Source organism: Nomascus leucogenys, chromosome 2, assembly GCF_006542625.1.
Source record: "Nomascus leucogenys isolate Asia chromosome 2, Asia_NLE_v1, whole genome shotgun sequence".
NCBI classification, from domain to species: Eukaryota; Metazoa; Chordata; class Mammalia; order Primates; family Hylobatidae; genus Nomascus; species Nomascus leucogenys.
In genome coordinates, this window is record NC_044382.1 from 11450112 (window position 1) to 11476194 (window position 26083).

At 39.2% G+C, this 26083-nt stretch overlaps 1 protein-coding gene across 5 annotated transcripts in view; it reads right to left on the bottom strand.

Moving 5' to 3' along the window:
- Positions 1-26083, bottom strand: part of TENM2 (teneurin transmembrane protein 2) — a 1389831-nt gene that overhangs the window by 971082 nt on the left and 392666 nt on the right. For all 5 annotated transcript variants that reach the window (XM_030825348.1, XM_030825333.1, XM_012505108.2 and 2 more), the window contains exon 3: positions 13326-13625. In XM_030825348.1, coding sequence (XP_030681208.1) covers positions 13326-13551 — 226 coding nt within the window. In that variant the 5' untranslated portion in view covers positions 13552-13625. The remainder of the gene's footprint in view (positions 1-13325; positions 13626-26083) is intronic.

Consider the following 26083-nt stretch of genomic DNA (forward strand, 5'->3'; position numbering starts at 1 on the left):
CATACCACCCCCAAAAATTTTCCCCATCTCAACATTTTACCACTATTTCATTGTATTTTTCTTATTAATATAAGAAGACAGGAATGTCAGGCCTCTGAGCCCACGCTAAGCCATCATATCCCCTGTGGCCTGCAGGTTCCTGCCTTAACTGATGGCCGGTTCCTGCCTTAACTGATGACATTCCACCACAAAAGAAATGAAAATGGCCTGTTCCTGCCTTAACTGATGACATTATCTTGTGAAATTCCTTCTCCTGACTCATCCTGGCTCAAAAGCTCCCCTACTGAGCACCTTGTGACCCCCCACTCCTGCCCGCCAGAGAACCCCCCTTTGACTGTAATTTTCCTTTACCTACTCAAATCTTATAAAACGGCTCCACCCCCATCTCCCTTCACTGACTCTCTTTTTGGACTCAGCCCGCCTGCACCCAGGTGAAATAAACAGCCTTGTTGCTCACACAAAGCCTGTTTGGTGGCCTCTTCACACGGACGCGCATGAAACCCACTATTTTAACACAATCTTTCCCTACTGACTTCATCTTTCAACATAAATGTAACTGGATCATTTTCTTCCAATAGTAGGTCGAAATTCATCATTACTGCTTTGACTTTGAAGACGTTGGATCAATTAACATAATCAATTGTTACCTGTTACATTCCAAGCCAGGTACTCAAATTAAAACCTCACTTTTAATGTTTGACACAATGTAGGCTGAGAAGCAGGGGTGCCAGAAGAATCAGTCCACCTGCTTCTTCTGGCTCAGAAACAAGGAGATGGACTGTGGCACCAAGGGCCTGCAATGCCTAATACACCAGCAAATGATTACTCGATAGTGCTTTAGAAACACTACATAATGAGCTTCGGTTATGTTGCATTTATTAACCCAAACCCTTGAAGAATCAAAAGACTCTATTATGAGCTTCTGAGTGAAAAGTGAGATTCTAAGTCGCTATGCTAAGTATGAGGTCCCGTAAGCTTGAAATGTCATCAGTTACCAAAGAAATATTATGTTCTATAGAGTATGTCCTTTTGCACTCAAATCCCTTGAGACATTTTATTTATATAAAGATATGGTTTTAAAAAATGCTGATGCCTGGGTCCTCCCTGCCACAGATTGGGATTTAATTGGTCTTGGGTGAGACTAGGACATGCAGACTTTTCAAAACTGCCCAGGAGAGTCCAATGAGTCACCACTGGTCTAGAAACAAAAATGACATGGACTGTGGCCACAGTCATTGTCCCCTTACCGCTCAGCTAGGACAACTCCACTTTGCTGTAGCGTCCCTGCTGTTCAGTCTCTGGGTTTGTGAAGCAGAAAGTGTTAACTGGGTCAGCTCTTTGCAGAGCTTTTGCAGGGCAGACAAATGGAGTCAGAGTGCAAGCATTAAATGAAATGTCACTGTAAACTAGGAAGAATTTGAACCCAAGGCTGCCAGGCAAACAGGCGTCTTTTGACAGCTGTTGGTGTCACCTGAACTTGCAGTCATTTTGAGAGGGATTTGTTTGGCCTATGGATACTTACCCTGCAGTTGACTGGATTTTATTTATTTATTTTCTTTCTTTATTTTTTTTTTGAGGACATTAAAGTAGTATGCCTCCCTTCCATCAATGTTCCAGTTGCAGCCAATACGTCCATTGAAACTAATTTAACTCACTGGAACTACTCTCTAAATAAATTCACCATTTTGGTTGAAAGTGCTCAAACAAATTCAGTGCTTTCATTCCCCGTACATGGATCAGACTTTAAGTGCACAAGGACAGAAGGAGAAGCACATATTATGAGGTGGCAGTGGACATGTGGGAATTTGAAAGAAAGTGCTTCAGACTATTTTTAAACTGAAATGTATCCCACTGGGACTGCAATTCCCCAGTGCTGTCTATTGATAAATCAGGGTGAACACAAAGAGGCTTCACATTTTGTGGGTCTGGCCAAAGAAAAAGATCTGGGAGAGGAAGGAGAATCACAGATTTAGTTGAGTGAGAATGCATCAGAGCCCATCTGACTTTTCTCTGTGTTTTGTGTTTTTTTTCTTCCCCCCCCACCCCGCCCCATTCTTGAAAAGATTTTTCTGTCTTGGAGAAAATGCATTAAACATAATGCTGATAGTAACTTTGGTAAAATATTCCAAATGTTATAAAAGTCTGTTGGACCTTATTAAATAAGTCTATATTGCACTTATTTTTAATATTGTGGTGCACACTCAGTATTTGTTCTGATCACTCCCAGCAGAGATTTATTACTAAAGTAGATCTAACTTGAGGTTGAGTGGAAAGGAAGGCAGTCAGTGCAGGAGGAATATTGAGTAACTTGGTGGTGTGAGAGAGTTTGGCTGCAGCAGAGAAAAAGGGAGCTTGTGAGATGTGCATGCCAATTAAGGTGCTCAAGAAATGAACATGTATTCATTTCGAGTACACACTAGCCCCCTCCTCTTCATATGTCCCTAGGGATTCTTCTGGAATTGCCAGAGCTGAAAATTAAATTATAAACCTAAAACATGACATTGAAAATGTAATGTCTCCTTTGATAATATCAGTGTGATGATTCATCATTGGGTGGGGCAGCGCCACTCCTGGACACAGATTGTAAAGCATGGTAAGGCTGATCCTGGCAATTCTTCCGTCTCTCACTGTGCAGTTTTCCCAAAGGTTCTGGTCAGAAAGGCATCCCCGCACAGATCACATATGCACCAAAGACCTCCTATACATACCGCAGAGTAGACAGTTGCAGAGACATAATTGCAACATGTGGCACCAGCCAAGAAAAGCTGATAATATTGCATCACCAATAATCAGAAAAAGGAACTGTTAGTGCAACTCAACATGCTAGTGTCAGAGTAAATGGCAGAAAACTTGCAAGTTGGCATTTCAAAACGTGAGATTTGATATTGTCATGCTGGACAGACATACCATCCACATTTTCTAAGTGGAGTCTGTTTCTGAGCTGTGCTTTCCATTTTTCTCATTAGAACAGGAAACAAGCCACTAAAAAGAACAAATTCTCTGGTAGTTGCATCTATGAGTCAGAGCACAAAACTGCAGAGCCCTTTGTTTATTTTCCTATTCACAGGAGTCATAGAATCCATGTGCTATGTATGCTGAGTCACTCATCAAGAGAATAATAACAACAATAACAACCCATTAAGGGCCATAAAAATTCAGAGGGCAGAAAGATTCACCAAAGATGTGAACCACAGGTCACACCCTGTGGGATGAATAGGTTTGGAATAGGCAGAGAGGTATTCCACAAGAACAAAATAGACATAGGAAGATCCGTGATATTTTTGCAATAGTGAGAGCTTTCAGAGGTTTGGCATATAAAATAAAGGCCTGAGAGGAATAGGACTGGTGTAAGACAGAAGGGCAGAAACGGGGCCTGTGGCAAACTGAAATGTGAATAGACTGGCACTTGATTCAAAATTCTAAAGAAATCAATAGGCCAAATAAAACCTATCTAGGGGCCAAATATGTCCTATGTACATTAATTTTGTGGCCTCTGATTTAGGGGACAAAAAGGAGGTCAACTCTGAGTGGTGGGATGGGGAACAAAACTCGCACTGTGGAATGACAGGTCAAGTTTGCACTGAGTGAATAGCACATGTAAAGGAAATTGAGGTGTTCTTTTTTTCCCCCAATTGGTTCACAGGATTTTCTTCCCCTTCCTATTCCTTGAGTACCTGCATTGTCATGTGAACTTCTTATTTCTCTTCCTTGTACGTTTTTTTCTCAGATGATCATACCAAGTCCCATGAAATTATTAGCTGTCAACTGCTAAATCTTTATCCAGCTCAAGCCTCTCTCCAGAATTTCAAGACTGGACAGCCACAGCCTATTAGACATCTGCACATGGACAGCCTACAGGATACCTCCAATTCAAAAGGTTGACAGTTACCTATCCCATCTAACCCACAAACCAGGCCATCCTCTGTCTCAAGCCCTGAGGATTGATGCTAACATCTTGTCAGTTGCCATAACCAGAAACTGCAGGGATGTCCTTGACTTTTCTTTTTTCGCTTAGCCTGCTTGCCCCATCAGTTTCCAGAAAGTATTGTTTCTATCTTCCAAACATACTCAGCTTTGCAAATAAAGTTACCATTGGCAGGGATAAAACACACACTCAGTTGAACATACACACACACACACACACACACACACACACACACAGAACTCACATCTACTTGGAGTCTCTTATTTATTTAGTCCATGATAGAGAACAAACAATGGTATCATGGTCCACACAGAGAAGGGGCAGATGCAGATGCAGCATAATCTCTTCTCTATTGTTTCCTTGCGTGGGATCCATATGAAGTGATCTGTAGCTGGTGCTACCCTTTGCATAGGCAGGAATCTAACAAATTTTTAAAAAATCCAAATTTTTGTTGCAACATTATAATTTTTTTTTTTTTTTTTCCCGAGTCGGAGTCTCGCTCTGTCGCCCAGGCTGGAGTGCAGTGGCACAATCTCGGCTCACTGCAAGCTCCGCCTCCCGGGTTCACACCATTCTCCTGCCTCAGCCTCTCCGAGTAGCTGGGACTACAGGCGCCCGCCACCACGCCCGGCTAATTTTTTGTATTTTTAGTAGAGACTGGGTTTCACCGTGGTCTCGATCTCCTGACCTCGTGATCCGCCCGCCTCGGCCTCCCAAAGTGCTGGGATTACAAGCGTGAGCCACCGTACCTGGCCGCAACACTATAATTTTTATACTTAGGTTTATGTCCAATATTCCAGAAGAATTTGAACTAACAATCTATGTACTTCCACTTAAGAGGTTATTTACAAGCATTGACCTTTGCTGGCTCTTTAAGTAAACTCAGCATCAGAAAGGCAATATTCTCTTTGCAGGAGAAAAAAGCAGTCAATGCCCAGGAGTCTCAGAACAGTATATCTGCCTCTGCTTTTAAGGTATCCTAAAAAGCCAACAATCAGGGGCCGGGTGCGGTGGCTCATGCCTGTAATCCCAGCACTTTGGAAGGCCGAGGCAGGTGGATCACCTAAGGTCAGGAGTTCAAGACCAGCCTGATCAACATGGAGAAACTCCGTCTCTACTAAAAAATACAAAAAAAAAAAAAAATATTAGCCGGACATGGTGACGCATCCCTGTAATGCCAGCTACTTGGGAGGCTGAGGCAGGAGAATCACTTGAACCTGGGAGGCAGAGGTTGCGGTGAGCAGAGATTGCACCATTGCACTCCAGCCTGGGCAACAAGAGTGAAACTCCGCCTAAAAAAAAAAAAAGCCAACAATCTTTTCATCTCAACAACATTTCTCAAACAATCTCTGCTATCCTAGATCAGGCCACCAGGCTCCCTTGCTTAGATGAAGATATAACCTCTAACTGACCATCCTTCCTCTCTCCACAAGCTGAAACCAGCACTGTCTCCCTGAAATGTCTTCATGACTGTTTCTCTCTGCCACTCTAGCTCATCCAACCTACACTTCTTTGACATCCTTGGAGCAACAAAATGTGGTCACCTCTGGGCCTTTGCACATGCCATGACTCTTGCCTGAACACTGTCTTGCCTCTTTGATCGTCTGACCCCCTCCCCATCCCTCAAACGTATGCAGGAATGCCACAATTTCTAGGATGCCATTCCGGACACAAATCTGGGTTAAAGGTCTCTCCGAAACTATCCAGTGTTTTCCCTTTTATAGTGTTTTTTATGTGGTACCTAGTTACATATCTGTTATATCTTACCATTTTAAAACTGCCAGGCTCTGTGAGGTTAGAAACCATGTTTACCTTTTTTTATTGTGGTGTCCCACAAATTGCAGTTGCCTTTTAGGAACCCCTGCAATATTTTTGAATCAATTTGAGGGAAGTGGGAAAAGTAAGGCCATGTTTTAAAAACTCAAAACTATCCATGTTATGGAAAACATGCCAGAGGAAAGAATTAGGGAAGGAGGTGATTGAAATGCTCAAGGAGTTGTCCAGTGTTGAAATGTTGGAAGCTGCCCATGGAATGAGAAACTTGAAACTGAGATAAATGATGCAGGAATAATAGGTGTGATTTGGTAAACATCAATATAAAGAATCAAGAAAAAAGAGGTTTGGAAGACTTTATCTAAAATGCAAGGCTGTGAAACCATTCCCCAAAGCTGAGAAATGAAAAACGGAAACAAATTTTGAGGGAAAGACAAATTTCCTACTTGGATATGTAAAGATAAAATATTCAAAGGACCAGTAGCAAAGTGGATGTGAAGCTTATAATATGGTTTGGCTGTGTCCCCACTCAAATCTCACCTTCAATTGTAGCTCCCATAATCCCCACGTATGATGGGAGGGACCTGGTGGGAGGTAATTGAATCATGGGGGTAAGTTTTTCCCATGCTGTTCTCATGATAGTGAATAAGTCTCATGAGATTTGATGGTTTTATAAAGGGCAGTTCCTCTGCACACGTGCTCTTCCCCGCTGCCACATAAGATGTGCCTTTGCTCCTCTTTTGCCTTCTACCATGATTGTGAGGCCTCCCAGCCATGTGGAACTGTAAGTCCATTAAACCTCTTTTTCCTTATAAATTACCCAGTCTCAGGTATGTCTTTATTAGCAGCGTGAGAATGGACCAATACAGCCTAGAAAGACTACAGAAAGGGAGCCTTAAACTTCAGCCTCACCAGCATGAGGAGCATTTGTTATCAGGCCAGTTAGTGTTTACGGTCTACTGCAGTTATCAGAGTCTTTCTTTCCTCTGCGGAATTTATTCCATCAGATTTAGGAGGCACTCACTGTAAGCTATCTCCAAGCACAGGATAAACCTATGTCCAAGACATGGCCAGCTACAGCCATAAAATGGTAGACATAGGTATCATCAGCATGTGTCCCTTGCCAGGCCAGCCTGAATATCTACCTGGAGAATATTCTGCTGAAAATAGCAAAATAAACCCCAAACAGATACATAAACAAGGAACTCTTTCCAGTGATGTTACCAAATGAGAAAATGTGAGATTGGGGGTAATCAGCAGACATCTTCAAAGAGATCTCTCTGAAGAATAAAGCCAATATATGAGAATGAGAATCTTGTGAGAGATGATAAGTGTGAGGGCAGATGCATTCTTAGATTACTGGTGATGTCAGCCAAAACATTATCATTTCAAGTAAGCTAATTTGAACTGGGATACTATCATTTGTAAATGAAAAAGCTGTTAGAAGTAGAAATAGTGACCACTGAAGTCATATGAATAAGAGTGTTCTAAAGAAAGTGCCATGGAAAAGAGTATAGGATTAGGGTGAAACTCTGAGGAATTTCCACTGAGAAAGAGCAGGAAAAGGAAGGTAATTCAAAGAAAGTTAGATACAAAGTTGAATGCAGAATTGATAATAGATAATTACTGGGAGGATAACAGTTGGGCAAACATGAAGATAGTTGCCAAATGGCTAAAGTTATTGAAAAATATAGACATATTCCTAGAAGGGTAGTAAGCATCAACAATGAAAATCCACAACATTGACTCTCTGACATAGACTCCAAATTATTGCTCATGAAGTGATGAAAATGAATTAATTTTATCCAGCATTTATATGGATTAAATCTACTCTTAAACTCATTTCTGAAATATGTATGCATTTACATGCCATAAAATGCACACCTAAAAAAAAGTGTTTGTATCCTATGACACTAACTTAGAGCAGTTTTTCCAATCTATTTTTTTTTGACTTGTAAAACTGTCTGACTAGCAACTCTCTTACAGTGTGTTGGCATCAGCTGACAGTTGGTAGATAGTATCTTTCATTCCTATCTAAAAATAGGAAAATAATGTATGAGTTATGTTCATCTTTGGGAACAAAATGTATGGTGGATAGAGAGTCAGACACACTCTATCAACAAGCTGGAAAAAAGTTCTGAGTTTGAAAATATCAGAATTTTTGCAAGTCACGGGAAACGAATCAAGAAGAAAGAAAAATTTCTGTTGCACCAAAGTATTATTAGGGTTGGAGAGCAAGTGATCTCCACTTCTGCTGGTAGTAGGGTTAAAATGACAATAACTGTAATGATAACTACTAGCACTTATTAAAAGAAAGATAATGTCCAGATCATAATAAATACACAATTGTAAGAAATAAACCCAATAACTATATATGGTAGAGCTTTTACAAACGGAGAAAATGAGACTCAGTCTCTGTTCTAGAATTTGATCAAGATCACACTAACGGCACCCATCAGCACTGGGATATGGACAAAGTTGAACTCCAGAGTCTTCATTCATTACTCTTTTCCCATGTGCCTCCCATATAAAACAACAAGGATTCAAGTTATCCAACTAAAAAGATAACATTGAAAGGTTGTAGATTCTCTTTTTCTAAGGATATTTTTTTAAAAAGAAGAAAACAATACAGCCAAAGAATAGAAGGCATTGTGTTATTCTTAGTTGAGTTATGTAAAGAAGTCCTACCTGGAAGTGGGAAAATAAATGGAAAGCAATCTTCTCAAGGTACATTTCAGCCTTCAAAATATTGACCACAGAAACTCTTGAACTTTACCAACATCTACAAGGTATTCTTTGTAGGTAAATTAAAGTGCTGAGGTTTTCAAACTAGAACCTTTTAATTATTATTTAGGTATAGTGGAAAAAATGGCTATTTTAAGACAATGGCATAGAAAGAAATGTTTACAGTTTCCAAAGTATTCCCACAATTATTATATAAGTTAATTGAATCATTGCAGGTAATACTCTAGCTTACTAGAGGTTCATGAGTTTTCAGCTCATTAACACTGTTTAAATGTACATTATGCCAAATTATACAAGCAAAAGTTATTGCCCAAATTATTTTAAAGATCATAGGAGCAAGAATTAGTTTATGGAGTACCAAAACCAAACCTAGCCTAAAATGTGTATGTGTGTTGATTTTTGTTGACATGCTTTTTAAAGCACATCAAATAGTTGGTAGGATTTATTTCTTTGCTCTAACTGATTGAGAGAACTGATGCAAGCATACTTTCAAAAATTCAATCTTCCCCCAATTTTTTCTTCGACCTTGACCTAGACAGCCAGCCTGAAGTACAGAGAAAGAATTCAATCTTGGCCCCCTCTCGAGAGACTTGAACTGCTAACCGGAAAGAAGCACTTTTTGAGGAATAAGAGGGCTGGCTGAACTCTCTGGCCCACTGGGCCTTGGTTAGCACAGAAACAAGTCAGTTCTGCTTACCTGAGCAATATCATTTAGATAGTGACACCTTTCTTGGTTAGTGTTCCAGGTTAAGAGTTTGTGCAAAAAGGTGATGACCATAAAGGAGGGCATAGAATCAGCGCTGACAGCCCAGTACACATCCCTACAGTCGAAACGTTTTCCTACAGTGGTGGTTGGTAGAGAGGTATTGTAGGCAGGAATGCTTCTGGAGAGTCAGGAATGATTGTGAGATGGAGGTGAATGGATGAGAACAGGAATTAGATCAGCAGGGCTGGGAGCTGGTGGTGAACATTATATGTTCAATCAATACTATTAACTACAGTTCCTGTATCATTAAGAAAGATTTAAAAGTATGGATTCTTAAAAAACTTAGAAAGTGAATTTCATAGATCCTTCCCAGCCTTTGACTAAGGATTTAATGATATTTTTGTTTGTTTACTTATTTTTTTGAGAGGTGATGAAACACATTGGTTTAAAACACAGGTCTTGAATACAGCCCCTTAGGTTTGAAGCCTATCTCTGGCTCTTTCCATGTTTTCAACTTTGGATGACTTATTTAATCTCTCTCTGGCTCAGTTTCCTAATAAGTAAACAAGGGAGTGATAGTACCCACCTCGCAAAGCTGTCGTGCGCATTAACTGAGTTAATGCAAGCAAAATGCTTAGATTGGCTCCTGACACAAACTACTCAACAAATGTTCGCCGTTATTCTTTTCTTTTTTTTTTTTTTTTTGAGACAGAGTCTCGCTCTATCGCCCAGGCTGGAGTGCAGTGGCGCTATCTCGGCTCACTGCAAGCTCCGCCTCCCAGGTTCACGCCATTCTCCTGCCTCAGCCTCCCGAGTAGCTGGGACTACAGGTGCCCGCCACCACGCCCACCATGTTAGCCAGGATGGTCTCCATCTCTTGACCTCGTGATCCGCCCACCTTGGCCTCCCAAAGTGCTGGGATTACAGGCGTGAGCCACCGCGCCCGGCCTGTTCGCCATTATTCTTTTGTCATTGTTATTATCGTTGTTTGTTTAATGTGCCTGAAAACCATGTAGTAATACTGATGAAACACAGAATGCAGAGCAGAGTCCCAGGCACATACACATGCAAAAGCAGAATTCACGTCCAACTCTAGACTCCTAAGCCCCAGGAGAATGTCTTGTATATCACACTGCTCTTCACCCTAACTCCGGGGTCCAAAAAAAAAAAGACAAGCTTGTACAAACTGCCTGGGAACTTGGCCGACCTTCATTATTCAAAGTGGCATCTATTTCACAGGTTGGACTAGGGCTGGGTCTGACCAGGGATCAGACCACTGCTCACTTTTGTCAGGTGCATTAGCTTTCAGACCACTAGGATGCTATTTAGTGCAGGATTAGTCATTTACTAATTACTAATTACTAATTACTCCAGTGGCCACAGACCGAAGGTCAGCAATTTTCTTCCTTCACACCAGGAGGATCCAGCATAATAGAGGCCAGACAGGTGATTTGCATACTCAAGAGAAGAAGCCACAATAGAAGAAGGCAGAGGAGGATTCTGTGTTGAAAGCAAGCAAAGATGGGCACAATTTGACCGGAGCTTCCGTAAATTTCTCATGGGAACACCTGGCTCATTTCTCCTGCTGGGAGATGGCAGGTTCTTGCATCTGATACTTGAGTGGGCCAGCTGGGGTAACTGGACAAGGTCTGACTCTGAGCCCGCATCACTTTCACTGGCTGGCAATTCTTTTCCACCCTGAGCATCTGTAGAGTCATTCAACTGTGTTTGCAAAACTTGGTTGTATGTGAGAAGTGTGTTTGTTTTATGATCAGTGTCTTGGGTTTTAAATAAGAATACTGCAGGAGATGATCCCCCTATGATCCTTGTTAATGTACCTCTAGGCTAATAAGTACGGAGATGATCCTGCTCTTTGATTTCATGAATAAGAAAATAAAATGGGAAATGCATGACATTTAAAAAAATTATTGTTATTACTGAGTGTAAAATTTATTTTAACCCTCTCTGTAGTGGCTAAGTTTCAAGTTGAATGTACTGCTTGCCAGACTGTATCTCCTGTTCCTCCTCTCCTTAAATATGTGCTTATTTACTTCCTGCAGAGTTCAATTTTAGAACCCATCAAAGTAGATCCACTCAGACTCTGACTACATTTTCATGCATAAATTCATAGATGTCTTCAGAAGGAATTGCACTTGCATATGCAAATACCTTCTGATGCTTTTTATTTCTACTTTTGGCCTGCACAGTTTTTAATTCATTCAAACACATTACACAAACAAATATGGGCTCAATAACAACATGCGGCATGTGTGAATTGTTAATTGCAAAGCTATGAGTTTGATATGGCCAAGCAACCTCCATTATTATCAATGGAGGCGAAGAAGACTAAACAGGAAGAATAAAGGTATATTTGAAAATAAAATCCCAGTCCTTGGTTTTATTTTATGTAAATATTAATAAAGGAAAAGGTGACAGGCCGATCCATAATTCAACAATAATCTGGAATCTACATCTCAGTGCACAATGATCCAGAAGCCAGGATGCACTTTTAATAAGACTTAGGAGGAAGAGTGAACATTTCAGCACAGAATTATGAGACACAAAAACGTAGGCAGGAACAACGTAAATGAGACAAAAACTACAGCAGAAAATGAAAGGCTTTCAACCACGTTGAACGTGCATCACCTTTCAAAATATCTGAGTCTCGTGTTAGTGCAGCTCTGGGAAACAACAGAGAGGTGTCCCAATTTTGTTATATTGGAAATGTAAGCTCTCTCTCAGTTCATTAAGCCATGATTCTTCATATTTTTTTTTCCAACTGCCACTACCTGCAATTTGGGGAATGGTGAGGACTTAACAAAGCAAAAACACTTGTTGAAGTTACAGATCAAAGGCATTTGATCCAGAGCAATTTTCAAGCAGCCTCTGCCCCCATTTTCTCATGGAGGAGGATCAGCATGTGTTTCATTTACATGAAGATAACTCAGAAAATAAGAAGGAAGATTAAATAAAAATTGTATCCTGCAAGAGTTATAATGGCAATGGAAACACAATTCTAACAGTTTCTCTGTTGATTTATTTTTTCAATCCTATGTTAAATATAAAAGCTGAAGCTAGGCTAAACCAGGAGTGTATACAAAGATGTTATCTAGAACAACCTCTGGATTGCAGATTTATAAAACGTGGGCATAGTGCTAATTAATAACATATATATATACACATGCACATTTTGTAATAAATAAAAAATAGTAAAAAGTAGTTTAAGGAAGCTGAGAAACCAGGACTAGAATTCCAAGCTATTTCATTAGAAATTAAACCCATTGCAACGTTTACCCCCAAGGACATGGAACAAGAAATAAAGAATCAGTGTTATAAAACAAATGAGGCAATAAGCTAGCAGAGCAGGGCTTAGCCCTTTGGCGCTGGCAGAGTGACCCTTCCCGAGGCATTCGGTATAGTTTTGTGCATTTGCTTGTAATTTTGCTGAGCCATCAATGTAAATTGCACACATGGCGAGGCTGGTACCAGTAAGACATGGAGCTAGAGAGTGAGCTTTGTCACACCACCTCTCAGCACTGCTTTGCTTTATTCTACGTGTTGACGCATTTACAGCAACCCTGGAGAAGTGATAACAGAACTCTTCATAAATATTGGACATGAAGAGAGTGCCAACTGTTAGTGCTTGGGAGAAAAATATTCTCCTCCCAAAAGAAATCAAAACAGTATAAGAAAAGGAAAATTAAGGCTTGGGGAAAGTAGGAGGGATAATTACATCAGTGGAATTGGAAAATAACATACATGTGGCCACCTATGCTCTGAAACACAAAAGGAGAAATGTATCACTCAGAATTAACATCATATTCTAGTAGAGGGAAAAGGAAGTATTATTATACACTATTTCAAAGATTATTTAACCAAGATACACCATTTGTTCAAGGAGAATCTAAGTGAGAAACCCAACGCGAAAAGGAATAGAAATTTGAGGCTTGTAAGCGGACTATGAGGAGAATAGTTTTGAGAAACCACAGATAATCTTAGGTTTCTCAGGATAGAGATTCACCATGGTATTAGGAATGTCCTTTATGGAACCAAGAGTCTACTGTAGGGGACATCTGTCAAAAACCACCACGGTGGATCTCCAAAAGCAGCCATCAACCATGTAAATCAAGTAAGTTAGACAGTTGAGAGCCAATCAGCAGGGGAAACCCTACAAACCTTGTCTAGGAAACTCATCTGACTCCCGGTGGACGAGGTCTGTGACTCGGTTTCCATAGTGCATCCTGCTGTCATGGTCGTAGGCCTTCAGAGTCTCGCTGGAGCTGTAGGATTTCTGTGTGGGCACGCGGCAGTCCTCACTGTCCAGAGAGGAGCTTGTGTAGCGACACTCTTTGCCACAGCGTCCTCTGGTCAAAGAGCGGTGTCGCCGGTCCTTTACATCCATTATTCCAGATACAGCAGAATGCTGATGTTTTCAGAAAAGTCAGGCCTGACTTTTGGCACTTGTCACTTTGCCACCTAAAAACATAGAAGAAAAAAACCAAGACTGTGATTACAAGAAATGCTCCCTTCAGTTCTGATTCATGCTCTGACTCAGACGAAAACATGAACATGCAGACTCGGTCCGCCCTGCACAATCTCTTTTGCAAAAGTTTAATGTAAACTAAACAATCAGCCTAAATAGAAGAACTCAATACAGTAAATTAATTTTCTTGCTGTTTAATTTAATAGATTTGGAAAAAAATAGTAACAACAAATACTCATCTTTTGATTTTTTTGTATGCACAGATGACATGATAAGTCTGTCACTCTAATGCAAGATCTTACTATGAAGCAATTCAAAGGCAAATTGATTTTATCCTTCTTTAATTACATTCTCTCTATGCTACAGAAGGCTTGGGTAGAAAACAAATACCACCCCCCCCCCAAAAAAAAAATAAACAAAAGGCAAAAAAAGGTGCAGCAGCAAATTTGAGCATAAGGCATAAATATGTGCTATTAATACTTTGTAGTGATACCAAGTCACATTCAACTAACATAACATTTCCTAGCTATGTCTGGAAAATAAGAATAAAAGTTGTTCTCGACATGCAAACAATCTTTCTCCAATTTCTTCAACGAGCTTTTGGCAAACTCCCAGTTTTTGCTCCCTTGCAGATCTGTGTCTAGGACACACCTGGTTACTTCTTCTGCCCAGTCACCCACCAACATGATAACTGCTGACAGGCAGTCTTACTGGCACAACCACCTGATAATCACCACAAGCCATTCTGTCACCTTCATTGCTGGGATACCCACTATAGAACAGAAAAAAAAAAAAAAAAATGAGGAAGATTACCAAGTACAGTAGGAAAGCTGAAGGGAAGGAACCTCTCTAACATATGAACTGGCAACCAGGGAGCCCCACAGTCTGGCATTTGACACCCTCAGACTGGAAGTGTATGCCAAACATCACTCAGAAAACACTCGCCTTCTGCTTAGCAAATATGACCAAAATGCTTAGGCGCCTCCAAGTTCCAAATCATAGGCTCTTATTGATTTCATTTGCCATGCAAAATAGCATAGACCACAGGGCCAGGACCTGGACAGAATGGACAAATACGAATTTTAATTAAAATGGAAAATGCAACCCAGAGCCAGGGCAATGATTTTTCTCCAGGCTACTGTTGCTCACTGCCTCCTCAATATGTCAGGAAATACTTGGGGAGCAGATCTGTAGTTTTGAACCCCTCTGCTCTTCCTTGGCTATTTTACCACACTATAATAAGATAGCTACGCACAGCAATGTGGATGACATTTGCCTGCAGACACCAGAAGCCAAGTAGCCCCTCCCTTGGTTTTTCACACCAGGAGTTCTTCTAGATCTCAGGGACCTCCCCAATCTATACTATGTATACACTTTATCAAATATTGCCTGTAATTGTGGACAATTTTGTTAGACAATTGGCAATGACAAAGAGGGTACGATTTGCTGGGCGCGGTGGCTCATGTCTGTAACTTTGGGAGGCCGAGGCGGGTGGATCGAGGTTAGGAGTTCAAGACCAGCCTGGCCAACATAGTGAAACCCCGTTTCTACTGAAAATACAAAAAAAAAAAAACTAGCTGGGAGTTGTGGCAGGCACCTATAATCCCAGCTACTCAGGAGGCTGAGGCAGGAGAATTGCTGGAACCCGGGAGGCAGAGGTTGCAGTGAGCTGAGATCTGCCATTGCACTCCAGCCTGGGCAACAAGCGCAAAACTCCATCTCAAACAAAAAAGAGGGTATGAATATTATGCTCTTCAAGCACAGTCTTGGTGCTGCCTCAGTTGCTCATAAGAAAGCACAAGCACTAGCTAGCTTGCTGGACTCTGGAGTCTCTCACTCATCAAGTTCAGAAGTGCCTTTGAGAGTCATGACCCCAGGGCCTGCTTAGAGGACATTAAGTAGTGTTTTTGAATGTCAGTTTTTGCTGTGGCATAGTTAGTTCAAGTGTCTCCACATTAAGGCAATTTTTAGATGCCCAAATCCCCTTCCCTAACTTCTAACATTCAATTTCAACATTTTGGAATCTGCAGGTTATTTAAGAGCATGGCCATTGAAGTCTTAATTGGATGCCAGTCCTACCATAACCACTGGTGAGGCAGAGTCCTTGTCAAAATTATTCCTGGTCTTTTGAACTCAGTTTCTCAATCAGTTGAAATAGAAAATAGCAGTATCTACTTCACAGAGTTTTTGTAGAAAATAATAGTATCTACTTCACAGAGTTTTTGTAGAAAATAATAGTATCTACTTCACAGAGGTTTTGTAAAAATTAAAACATACATGGTGGTAAAATTCCTAATATACTATCTAACACATCATAGGGGCTCAATTAAAATTAGTTTTTATTCTCCTCTGAATGATTTTAAAAATGTTTTTTTCTTAGCTAAGGAGTTACAGACTTGCATAAGACAGAGGAGGAAGATGATGATATAAATCCCTGAAACTCACAGTTCTAATAATAAATCCTAATTCTTAAGCTAGGCTCCAATAAAGGAAGACTTTCAGCATCTACTAAAAGAATATAAGACTGTGTGCACCAACACTGAGGAGCCACAGGTGGTTTTATGGGGGAGTTGAGTATTTGGGGTCAATTTTATGATTTTCTTCTCTCTTGCTTCACTGTTAGTTTTTAATTTCAATATCTTCAGTGTTCCTGATTCATGAAATCCTATCTTCTCTAATTTGCATTGTGCTTGGGAAAGTAGACTGACTTTCTACTCATGTGTGTGTTTATGTGTGTGTGTGCTTTTATTTTTTAAATCATGCTCAGAGTGGGAGCTTAAAGGCTTATAACTTTTTTTTTTTTTTTTTTTTGAGATGGAGTTTTGCTCTTGTTGCCCAGGTTGGAGTACAGTGGCATGATCTCAGCTCACTACATCCTCTGCCTCCTGGATTCAAGCGAATTCTCCTGCCTCAGCCTCCCAAGTAGCTGGGATTACAGGTACCCACCACCACACTCGGCTAATTTCTTGTATTTTTAGTAGAGACGGGGTTTCACCATGTTGGCCAGGCTGGTCTTGAACTCCTGACCTCAGGTGATCTGCTTGCCTCGGCCCCCCAAAGTGCTGGGATTACAGGCGTGAGCCACTGTGCCCGGCCTCAAGGATTATAATCTATTAATAAAGTTCAAGAACTTTAGTGTTTGGACATGTTGACATCTAATGTGGTTGCTCAGAGATCTTTTCCTGATAAATTTCTCTTTCTTGGCTCTGCCCTTGATAGTTAAGTTTGTCAGCAATATCACTTCTGGATAAATGATGGAAAATTATATATAATGAGGTAAAAATTCACAAATCTCAGTCAGAGAAACTAAATTTCTTCAGGAACTAGGCGGAGCTCACAGACTGTTGGCAAATAGACATTTTGCATTTAGCCTGCCTGTTACTTAAAAATTGATTGTCGGCCGGATGCGGTGGCTCACGTCTATAATCCCAACACTTTGGGAGGCCGAGGAGGGTGGATAACGAGGTTAGGAGTTCAAGACCAGCCTGGCCAAGATGATGAAATCCCGTCTCTACTAAAAATACAAAAAACAAACAAACAAACAAAAGCCAGGTGTGGTGGCAGGTGCCTGTAATCCCAGCTACTCAAGATGCTGAGGAAGAGAATTGCTTGAACCTGGAAAGCAGAGGTTGCAGTGAGCCGAGATCATGCCACTGCACTCCAGCCTGGGCAACAGAGTGAGACTCCACCTCAAAAAAAAAAAAAAAAATTGACTGTCAGTATTAAAAGACAAAATGGAAGAATTATATATGAAAATCTGGATCCTTATCTTTAAAAATCAGGCAGTCTATAAATGTCTGCTCCCAGAAAGACAGAATAGACATACTTTTCCCTATTTTGCCTACAAGATACGGCTAAAAGCCCTGAACATTATACATAAAACACGTAAGATTATGAAAAGTAGAAAGAAGAGCAGAACAATGAGGGGCCTCGGGACCCAAGGAACAACAGTGGTGAGTTCCCTGGGGTTTCTTTTTGCCATATATATGGCAAAAAAAAATTAGATAGATGATAGATAGATAGATAGATAGATAGATAGAGAGATAGACAGACAGATAGACAGATAGACAGACAGACAGACAGACAGACAGATAGAGATATTCCAGACATGGAGCTGGCAACCCAGAGATCTCAACGGGCACAGACAACAAAAGTGAGCCTCCTATATAGCCAAAGGACTATGAAAAGGGGCAGACTCACAAGAAAGAAAATGTTGAGACAATGACTACCCTACTCCAGCCATACACCATGGAAACCAGCTGTGGCCCCACCCCAATCTTCACCAGCAAAGACCAAGTGGAAAGCTCGCCCTTCCATGAAAATGAGGCTGCAAGTAGGCACCAACCTCAACCAGAGTACAGGAGAGCCAGGACGTTCAGCCCCTTCCAGGAAATAGTGAAGCTCTCCCCTTCACAGGGTGCTGTCGTCAGCCCCCACTGAGCATCAACAAGGCACTCCTCTCCTTCTCCACTGCAGTGGTGTGGAAGAATGTTTAGGAGAGTCAGAACTTTTCACCATCCTTCTGTGGTGAGTCCTCTTGCCCCCTATGGTGTCAGCGGATGCCACGTAGTAAGCAGTACTGAAGCATTCCTACTCCTACCACCCAGAGAGGTATTGCTGCATGTCTCGTGGGGAGCCAGAACTTCCATTCCTCTACCCACTGGGTTGGCTTCCCCCTTGGCATCCAAGAAGAAACTCCCTGCCTTTGAATGTTGACAGAAGCTGAGCGGGGAATTCGGCAGTAATGAGGTAGGTTCCTCCTTCCTCTGTCAACAGCAATGTCAGAGAAAATCAGCTAAAATAGGTTTAAATAAGAACCAGAGTCTCATAACATGATATCCCAAATGTCCAGGTTTCAATAAAAAATCACTTGTCATACCAAAATCCAGGAAGTTCTTAAGCTGAAAGGAAAAAGGCATTCAATAGATGCCAATGCTGAGATGACAAAGATGTCAGCATTATCTGATATAAGCAGCCATCATGAAATTGTTTCAATGGACAATTATGGGCACACTTGAAACAAATGGAAAACAGTCTCATCAAAGAAATAGCAATTCTCAGGAACCAAATAGCAGATGTAAAGAAGACCCCAGTGAAAATTTCAGAACTGAAATATACAATAACCCAAAAGAAAACAAAACTCTCGATAGATGGTAGATTGACTTAACAGCAAAGAGGAGGCAAAAAGAAAAGAATGAGAGAACTTGCAAATAATCAGTAGAAATTACCCCAATATATACAACAATAGAAAGAAAGAAAGAAAGAAAGAGAGAGAGAGAGAGAGAGAGAGAGAGAGAGAAAGAAAGAAAGAAAGAAAGAAAGAAAGAAAGAAAGAAAGAAGGAAAGGAAGGAAGGAAGGAAGGAAGGAAGGAAGGAAGGAAGGAAGGAAAGAAAGAAAGAAAGAAAGAAAGAAAGAAAGAAAGAAAGAAAGAAAGAAAGAAACTAACTAACTTAGGGACCTGTAGGGTGATGATAAAATACCTAATGTTCATGTCATCAGAGTCCCAGGAGGAGAAAGAAGGAGGGGCTGGAAAAGCGCTGAACATGTAGCTGAATATATCCCAACTTTGTAAAAGGCATAAAAGTACCTATTCAAAAAGCTGCGTGAGTCCCATGCAGGACAAATCCAACTGCATCCAGAGTCAAACTTCTGAAAACTAAAGGCAGTGAAAAATTATTGAAAGGGTGAGAAAAAACATTACAACTTATCTATACGGGAAAATGATCTGAATGAAAGTGGACTTATTATCAGAAACCACGGAGGTCATTAGAAAGTAGCACAACATTTTTCAAGTACTGAAATAAAGGAATCTTCAAACTAGAATCCTATATCCAGTGAAAATATCCTTCTGGAATGAAATAAAGTTCAAGAAATTATCAGATGGGGGACAATTAAGAGACTTGGTCACCAGTAGACCTATTTTTAAAAACAGCTACAGAGTTAGTTCCCTAAATAGAAAGGAAACCATAAAAGGAGGAATCTTGGAACACCAAGAGTTAGCGAGAATGTGGAAAGCAAAAATATGAGCAAATGTAATAAACTTTCTCCTTTTGAGTTTTTAAGAATTTTTTGATAGTTGAAGCAAAAATTAAAACACTGGGATATGATTCTAAATGTATGTAGATAATATATTTAATAAGTTATATTATAAATAGGGGAGGGTCAGAGAATGTAAAGGAAGGAAAGGCTTCCACGCTTTATTCAAACTAGTAAAATGATGAAAGGAGCAGACTGTGATAAGATATGTACGTACAATGTAGCAACTACAAAAGCTATACAAAGAAATGCGCTCAAAATTACCATAGGTAAGTAAAACTGGAGCCCTATAAACTGTTCAGTAACCCATAAGGAAGTAGGAAAAATAAAACAGAGGTGTGAAAAGTGCAGAGAATGTGAGAACAAAAAGAAAATTAAAAATAAAAGGGCAAACTGAAGCCCAAAATAGCAATGCTTTTTTAAATGTAAATGGTCTTAATATATTGATTAAAAGACACAGACTGGCAAAGTGAATTAAAAACATGACCCAACTCTATGGTGTCAATAAGAAAGTTATTTTATTTCATTTTATTTTTTGACAAGGCCTCATTCTATCACCCAGACTGGAGTGCAGTGGCACAATCACAACTCACTGAAGCCTCGACTTCCCAGACACAAGCAATCTTCCTGTCTTAACTTCCGGAGTAGCTGGGACTACAAGCATGTGCCACCATGCCTGGACAGTTTGTGTATTTTTATGTGGAGATGGAATTTTGCCATGTTGCCAAGGCTGGTCTTGAACTCCTGGGCCCAAGAGATCTACCCACCTCAGCCTCCCGAAGTGCTGGGATTACAGGCATGAGCCACTGTGCTCCACCAAGAAAGCCATTTTAATATATAACAATCCAGGCACATTGAAAATAAAACTAAAAAAAAAAGGTATCGTGCAAACATCAATCAAAAGAAAGCAGGAATGACTATACTAATATTGGATAAAGTGAACCTTACAGGCAAAGAAATTACCAGAGACAGAGAGGAGCATTATAAAAGGGTAAATCTTCCAAGAGGACATGGCAATTCTAAATATGTATGACCCCAAAAAACGTATCTGCAAAATATGTGAAACAAAAAAATGATACAACTGAAAAAAAATTTTAATGCACAATTGTATTTGAGTTTTCACCACCCAGGTCTTTAAAATTAATAGAATATTTAAATGGAAAAATCAGGAAGGATATAGAAGATCCCAACAACACCATGAGCCAACAAGATAAATCAACATTTACAGAATTCTACTCCCAACAACAGCAGGTTATGAATCTTTCTCAAGTGGCTTTGGAGTGTATATCAATATAAACCATATCTTGGATCATAAAACATACCTCAAAAATTTTTAAAGAATTGAAATCATACAGAGTATGTTCCCTGACAACAATGGAATAAAACTAGAATCAGTAATAGAAAATAAGAAGAAAATCTCCACACACTTGAAAAGTAAACAACACTCTTCTAAATAATCCATGGGTCAAAGAAATTCTCAAGGAAAAAAATCAAAATATACATTAAAGTGAATAAAAATGAAAATACAATATCAGTATTTGCAGAATACAGTTAAAGCGGTGATGGAAGGGAAGGTTACAGAAGTAAATGCATACACTGGACAACAGAAAAAGACTCAAATCAATAATATAAGCTCCCATTTCAAAAACAAGGAAAAAATAAGAAAAAGACACACTCAATGCAAAAAAGGGGAGGGAATAATAAACATAAGCCCCAAATCAATGAAACTGAAAACAGAAAAACAATAGAGAAAAACAATTAAAAAGTTGCTTCCTTGAAAAGATCAATAAGAATGACAAACCTCTAGGAAGATTGACAAAGAAAAAATGGAAGACGCAAATTATCCACATCAGGAGTAAAACAGAAGATATCATTACAGGCCCTGAAGACATGAACAAGATAATTAGAGAATATAGCTGGCCCACCATGTCCGTGGGTTTTGCCACATCAGATTCAATCAGCCTCATATTCCACCAACTGTGGATCAAAAATATTTGGGAAAAATAAAAAATAACCATACAACAATAAAAAATCATACAAATAAAAATCAATACAGTATAACAAAACTATACATAGCATTTACATTGTGTTAGGTATTATAAGTGATCTAGAGATGATTTAAAGCATACAGAAGGATGTGCATAGGTTATACGCAAATCCACTATTTCATATAAGAGACTTGAGTATTTGTGGATTTCAGTATCTGTGGGACACCCTGGAACCAATCCCCCACGGATGCTGAGAGGTGACTGTACTACAAACAGATCTATACACAATATAACTTTGACAAACGGACTAACTTCTCAAAAAACTCAAAGCATGACAACTCATCTAATATGAAATATTAAATAGATCATTTGAATGACTTTATAGTTATTAATGAAATTGAATTTATAATGTCACAACTCTCTCAGACACACACACACACACACACACACATTGAACAGGCTCAGCTGGTTTCACTGGACAATTCTATCAAATGTTTAAAAAGGAATTGACACCTTCTACAACATCTCTTCCAGGAAATTGGAAGGGGATCATTTTCCAATTTATTTTATGAAGCTACTTATTACCCTCATGACTAAACAGACAAAGATAGTACAAAAAGAAAGAGCAAAAGAAAGAAAGAAAAGAAAAGAAAGATGAAGACCAATATTCCCTTGGTATATAGATGCAAAAAATCCTTATGATAGCAAATAAAAAATCAGTAATATGTAAGCACAATTACACACCATGAACAAAAGAGATTTATTCCGAGGGTGCAAGACTCAGAATTCAATATTTTAAAGGCAATGAATGTAATTCATTGTATTAAAAGGCTAAAAAAATTCTAGTCACAGTATCTCCCCTGAGAATTCAAAGAGATAATGATGTCTGCTCTCACCAGTCTTGTTCAACATGGTGCTGGAACTTCTAGACGGTGCAATAACACAAGAAAGGAAAATAAGAAGCATATAGATCAAAAAGAAATACATAAAACTTTCCCTGTTTACAGATGACATGATTGCATATGCAGAAAAATCTCAAGGAATCTACGAGAAAACTCCTAGAACTAATATAAGCAAGTTCCTCAAAGTCATAGGATATAAGATAAAAATGTAAAAATCAATTGCATTTCAATACACTAGCAGTGAACACACAGGCATTGGAAATCAAAACACAAACCATTTAGAATCACTAACAAAATGAAATACTTAGATATAAAGCTATCAAAACATGCATAGAAATTATGTGGTGCAAACTACACAACACTGATAAAAGAAATTATAGAAGATCTAAATAAATGGAGAGACATATTGTGTCATGGATTGAAAGACTCAACAGAGTAAAAATATCAATTCTCCCCAAATTGTTACATAGATTGAATGAAATTCCTATCAAATCTTAGCAAAATTGTTTGTAGATATAGATAAATTTAAAAGTATATATAGAAAAGCACAAGAACTGGAATAGCTAAAACAATTATTTAAAAAAGAAGAAAGTGGGAGGAATGAATCTATCCAATCTTAAGACTTATAGAGCCACAGGAATCAATACTGTGTGGTCTAGGTGGAGAAACAGACACACATATTAATGGATACAATACAGAACCCAGGTAAATACCCACACAGCTATGTCCAACTGATTTTTAAGGAAGGTGCAAAAGCAGTTCAATGGAGGTAAGACAGCATTTTCAACAAAGGGTATTGGAGCAATTGAACACCCACAGGGAAAAACAAACAAAAAACAAAAAACTCCTTAATTTAGTTTAAATAAATATATGTATATATATTTTTATATATATATATATTTATATATATATATATAAATATATGTATATATATTTATATATATACATATATTTATATATATATATATAAATATATGTATATATATTTATATATATATATATAAATATATATACATATATTTATATATATATATATAAATATATATACATATATTTATATATATGTATATATATATAAATATATATATATTCTTCTGACAGGGTAAATGACCCTGTTAAAAGGATTAAAGGACAATCTACAGACAGGAATGTATGTACAAACCATATATCTGAGAAAGGATAAATACTGAGAATATATACATATTTCTCAAAACTCAACTGTAAAACAATTCTAAACAATACAATTAGAATATTGGCAAAAGACACGGAGTCATATTTCACTGAATAGGATATATAAATGGCAGATAAACATATGAAAACATGTTCATCGTTAGCCATGAAAAATATAGATAATTCCACAATGAGACATTACTACAAACCTATTATAATAGCTACATTTTTTTGAAAAAATGACAACACTAATTGCTGGCAAGGATGAGAAAAAACTGGATCACTCATGCAGTGACTCTGGAAGGCAGTTGGCCAGTTTCTTAAAAAAAAAAAAAAAAAGAAAGAACGAAAAGAAAAAATTAAATGTGTAAGTGCCATACAACCTAGTAACTGTACTACTGGGCATTGATCCCAGAGAAATGAAAACTTACGTTCATACAAAAACCTGTACCCCGTATTTATAGCAAAACGTTCACTCATTAGCCCCAAATTGGAAGCAACCCAAGTGTTCTTCAATGGGTGACTAGTTAAACAAACTGTGGCATACCCATGCCATGAAATACTGCTCAGCAGTGAAAAGGAATGCACTAGAGATACACAGAACAATCAGTATGAATCGCCAGAGAATAATCCTGAGTGAAAAAAGCAATCCATTTTGATGGCATGGCTCCACTTACATAACATTCTGGAAATCACAGAATTATAGAACTAGAGGACAGGTTAGTGGCTGTCAGGGCTAAGAAGGGTATGATGGTGTGGAAGAAGTCAGTATGGCTATAAATGGGCAACATGTGGAATCAACTTTATGATGGAGATGTTTTGGATCTTGGCTGTATCAATGTCAATATCTTCATTGTGACATTGTACTACAGTGTGCAAGATGTTGCTATTGGTGGAAATTGACTAAAGGGATGCATCTTTAGTCACTGCCCATTGGATATCTCTGTATTACTTCCTTCTGGCTGCATATGATTTGACAGTTGTAGCAAAGTGCAAAGCCTACTTTAAAAAAATCACACAATGCCACATACCTGGCCTCAAATTCCATCATGAAAATAAGTACCTATTTGGAAGGTCATTTACAATTTTAAACTTGGTACACATACATCCCTTTTAAAAAATTATTATTGTCATTATTTTATCACCCCTTTCAAATGGATAGCCAGGCTTCTTTGTTTATTTGAACCCTCTGCTTGGACAATATAGTCTTTATATTTGTGAGTTTTGGTACAAAGGAAAAAGAACACTTTTGTGGCTCCTAGAAAGGATCACAAAAAGCTAGTTACAATATAAGCAACCACATTTGCCAACATATTTTTTTTTTTTTTTTTTTTTGAGACGGAGTCTCGCTCTGTCACCCAGGCTGGAGTGCAGTGGCGCGATCTCGGCTCACTGCAAGCTCCGCCTCCCGGGTTCACGCCATTCTCCTGCCTCAGCCTCTCGGACTAACTGGGACTACAGGCGCCCGCCACCACACTCGGCTAATTTTTTGTATTTTTAGTAGAGACGGGGTTTCACCGTGTTAGCCAGGATGGTCTCGATCTCCTGACCTCGTGATCCGCCCGCCTCGGCCTCCCAAAGTGCTGGGATTACAAGCGTGAGCCACCGCGCTCGGCCACCAACATATTTTTAAAGACAATTCCAAAGTAATAAGATACTACTCTTAATCCTAATATGGTTGAATAGCCATCTTTTAATAAAATGCATTTATTGCTTATGATGAGTAAGCACTGTCAGTATAGTGGTCCTTGAAAGTTAAGGTCAACAATTCATGTGGGGAAATGCAAGTTTAGAGACTGCTTTTAAAAAGTAATTAAAATTGCCTTGAAGCAGTAGGAAAGATGGTAACCAAAATTATAAATCTCTTCCCCAAGCCTCCACCTTTTCTGCCACTGACAAATGGCAGTCACCGGATGGCAATACCTCTGCCAGCTCATTACTGCTATGCTGGGGCTTTATTCTGTTACATTCCACATTTCCTCACTTGAAGAGTGTTCACACTACTTTCTTCATCAGTTGCCTAAGTGGGGTCCATCACGTTAGCAAAACAGACTACAGAGATCTTGCCTGCAAGCCTTTGTCTAATTAACTAATCCTATGAGCTGTAACTCTGTTCACGATTAACTTCTCAGAATATCCTACTACTTAAGGGGGTTGACTTGTTAATCACTGACAGCCCATTGGAGATGTGTGTGTGAGAGTGTGTGTCTGTGTGTGTGTGCCATTGTATATATGGGTGTACCTATGTACCTGTTTGTGTTTGTGTACATGTGTGTAAATGGATGCAATAAGGATGCATAGGTGAATTTTAGGTGCATCCAGTGGAAATCCACGTTTTCCCTGTCAGAACAAAT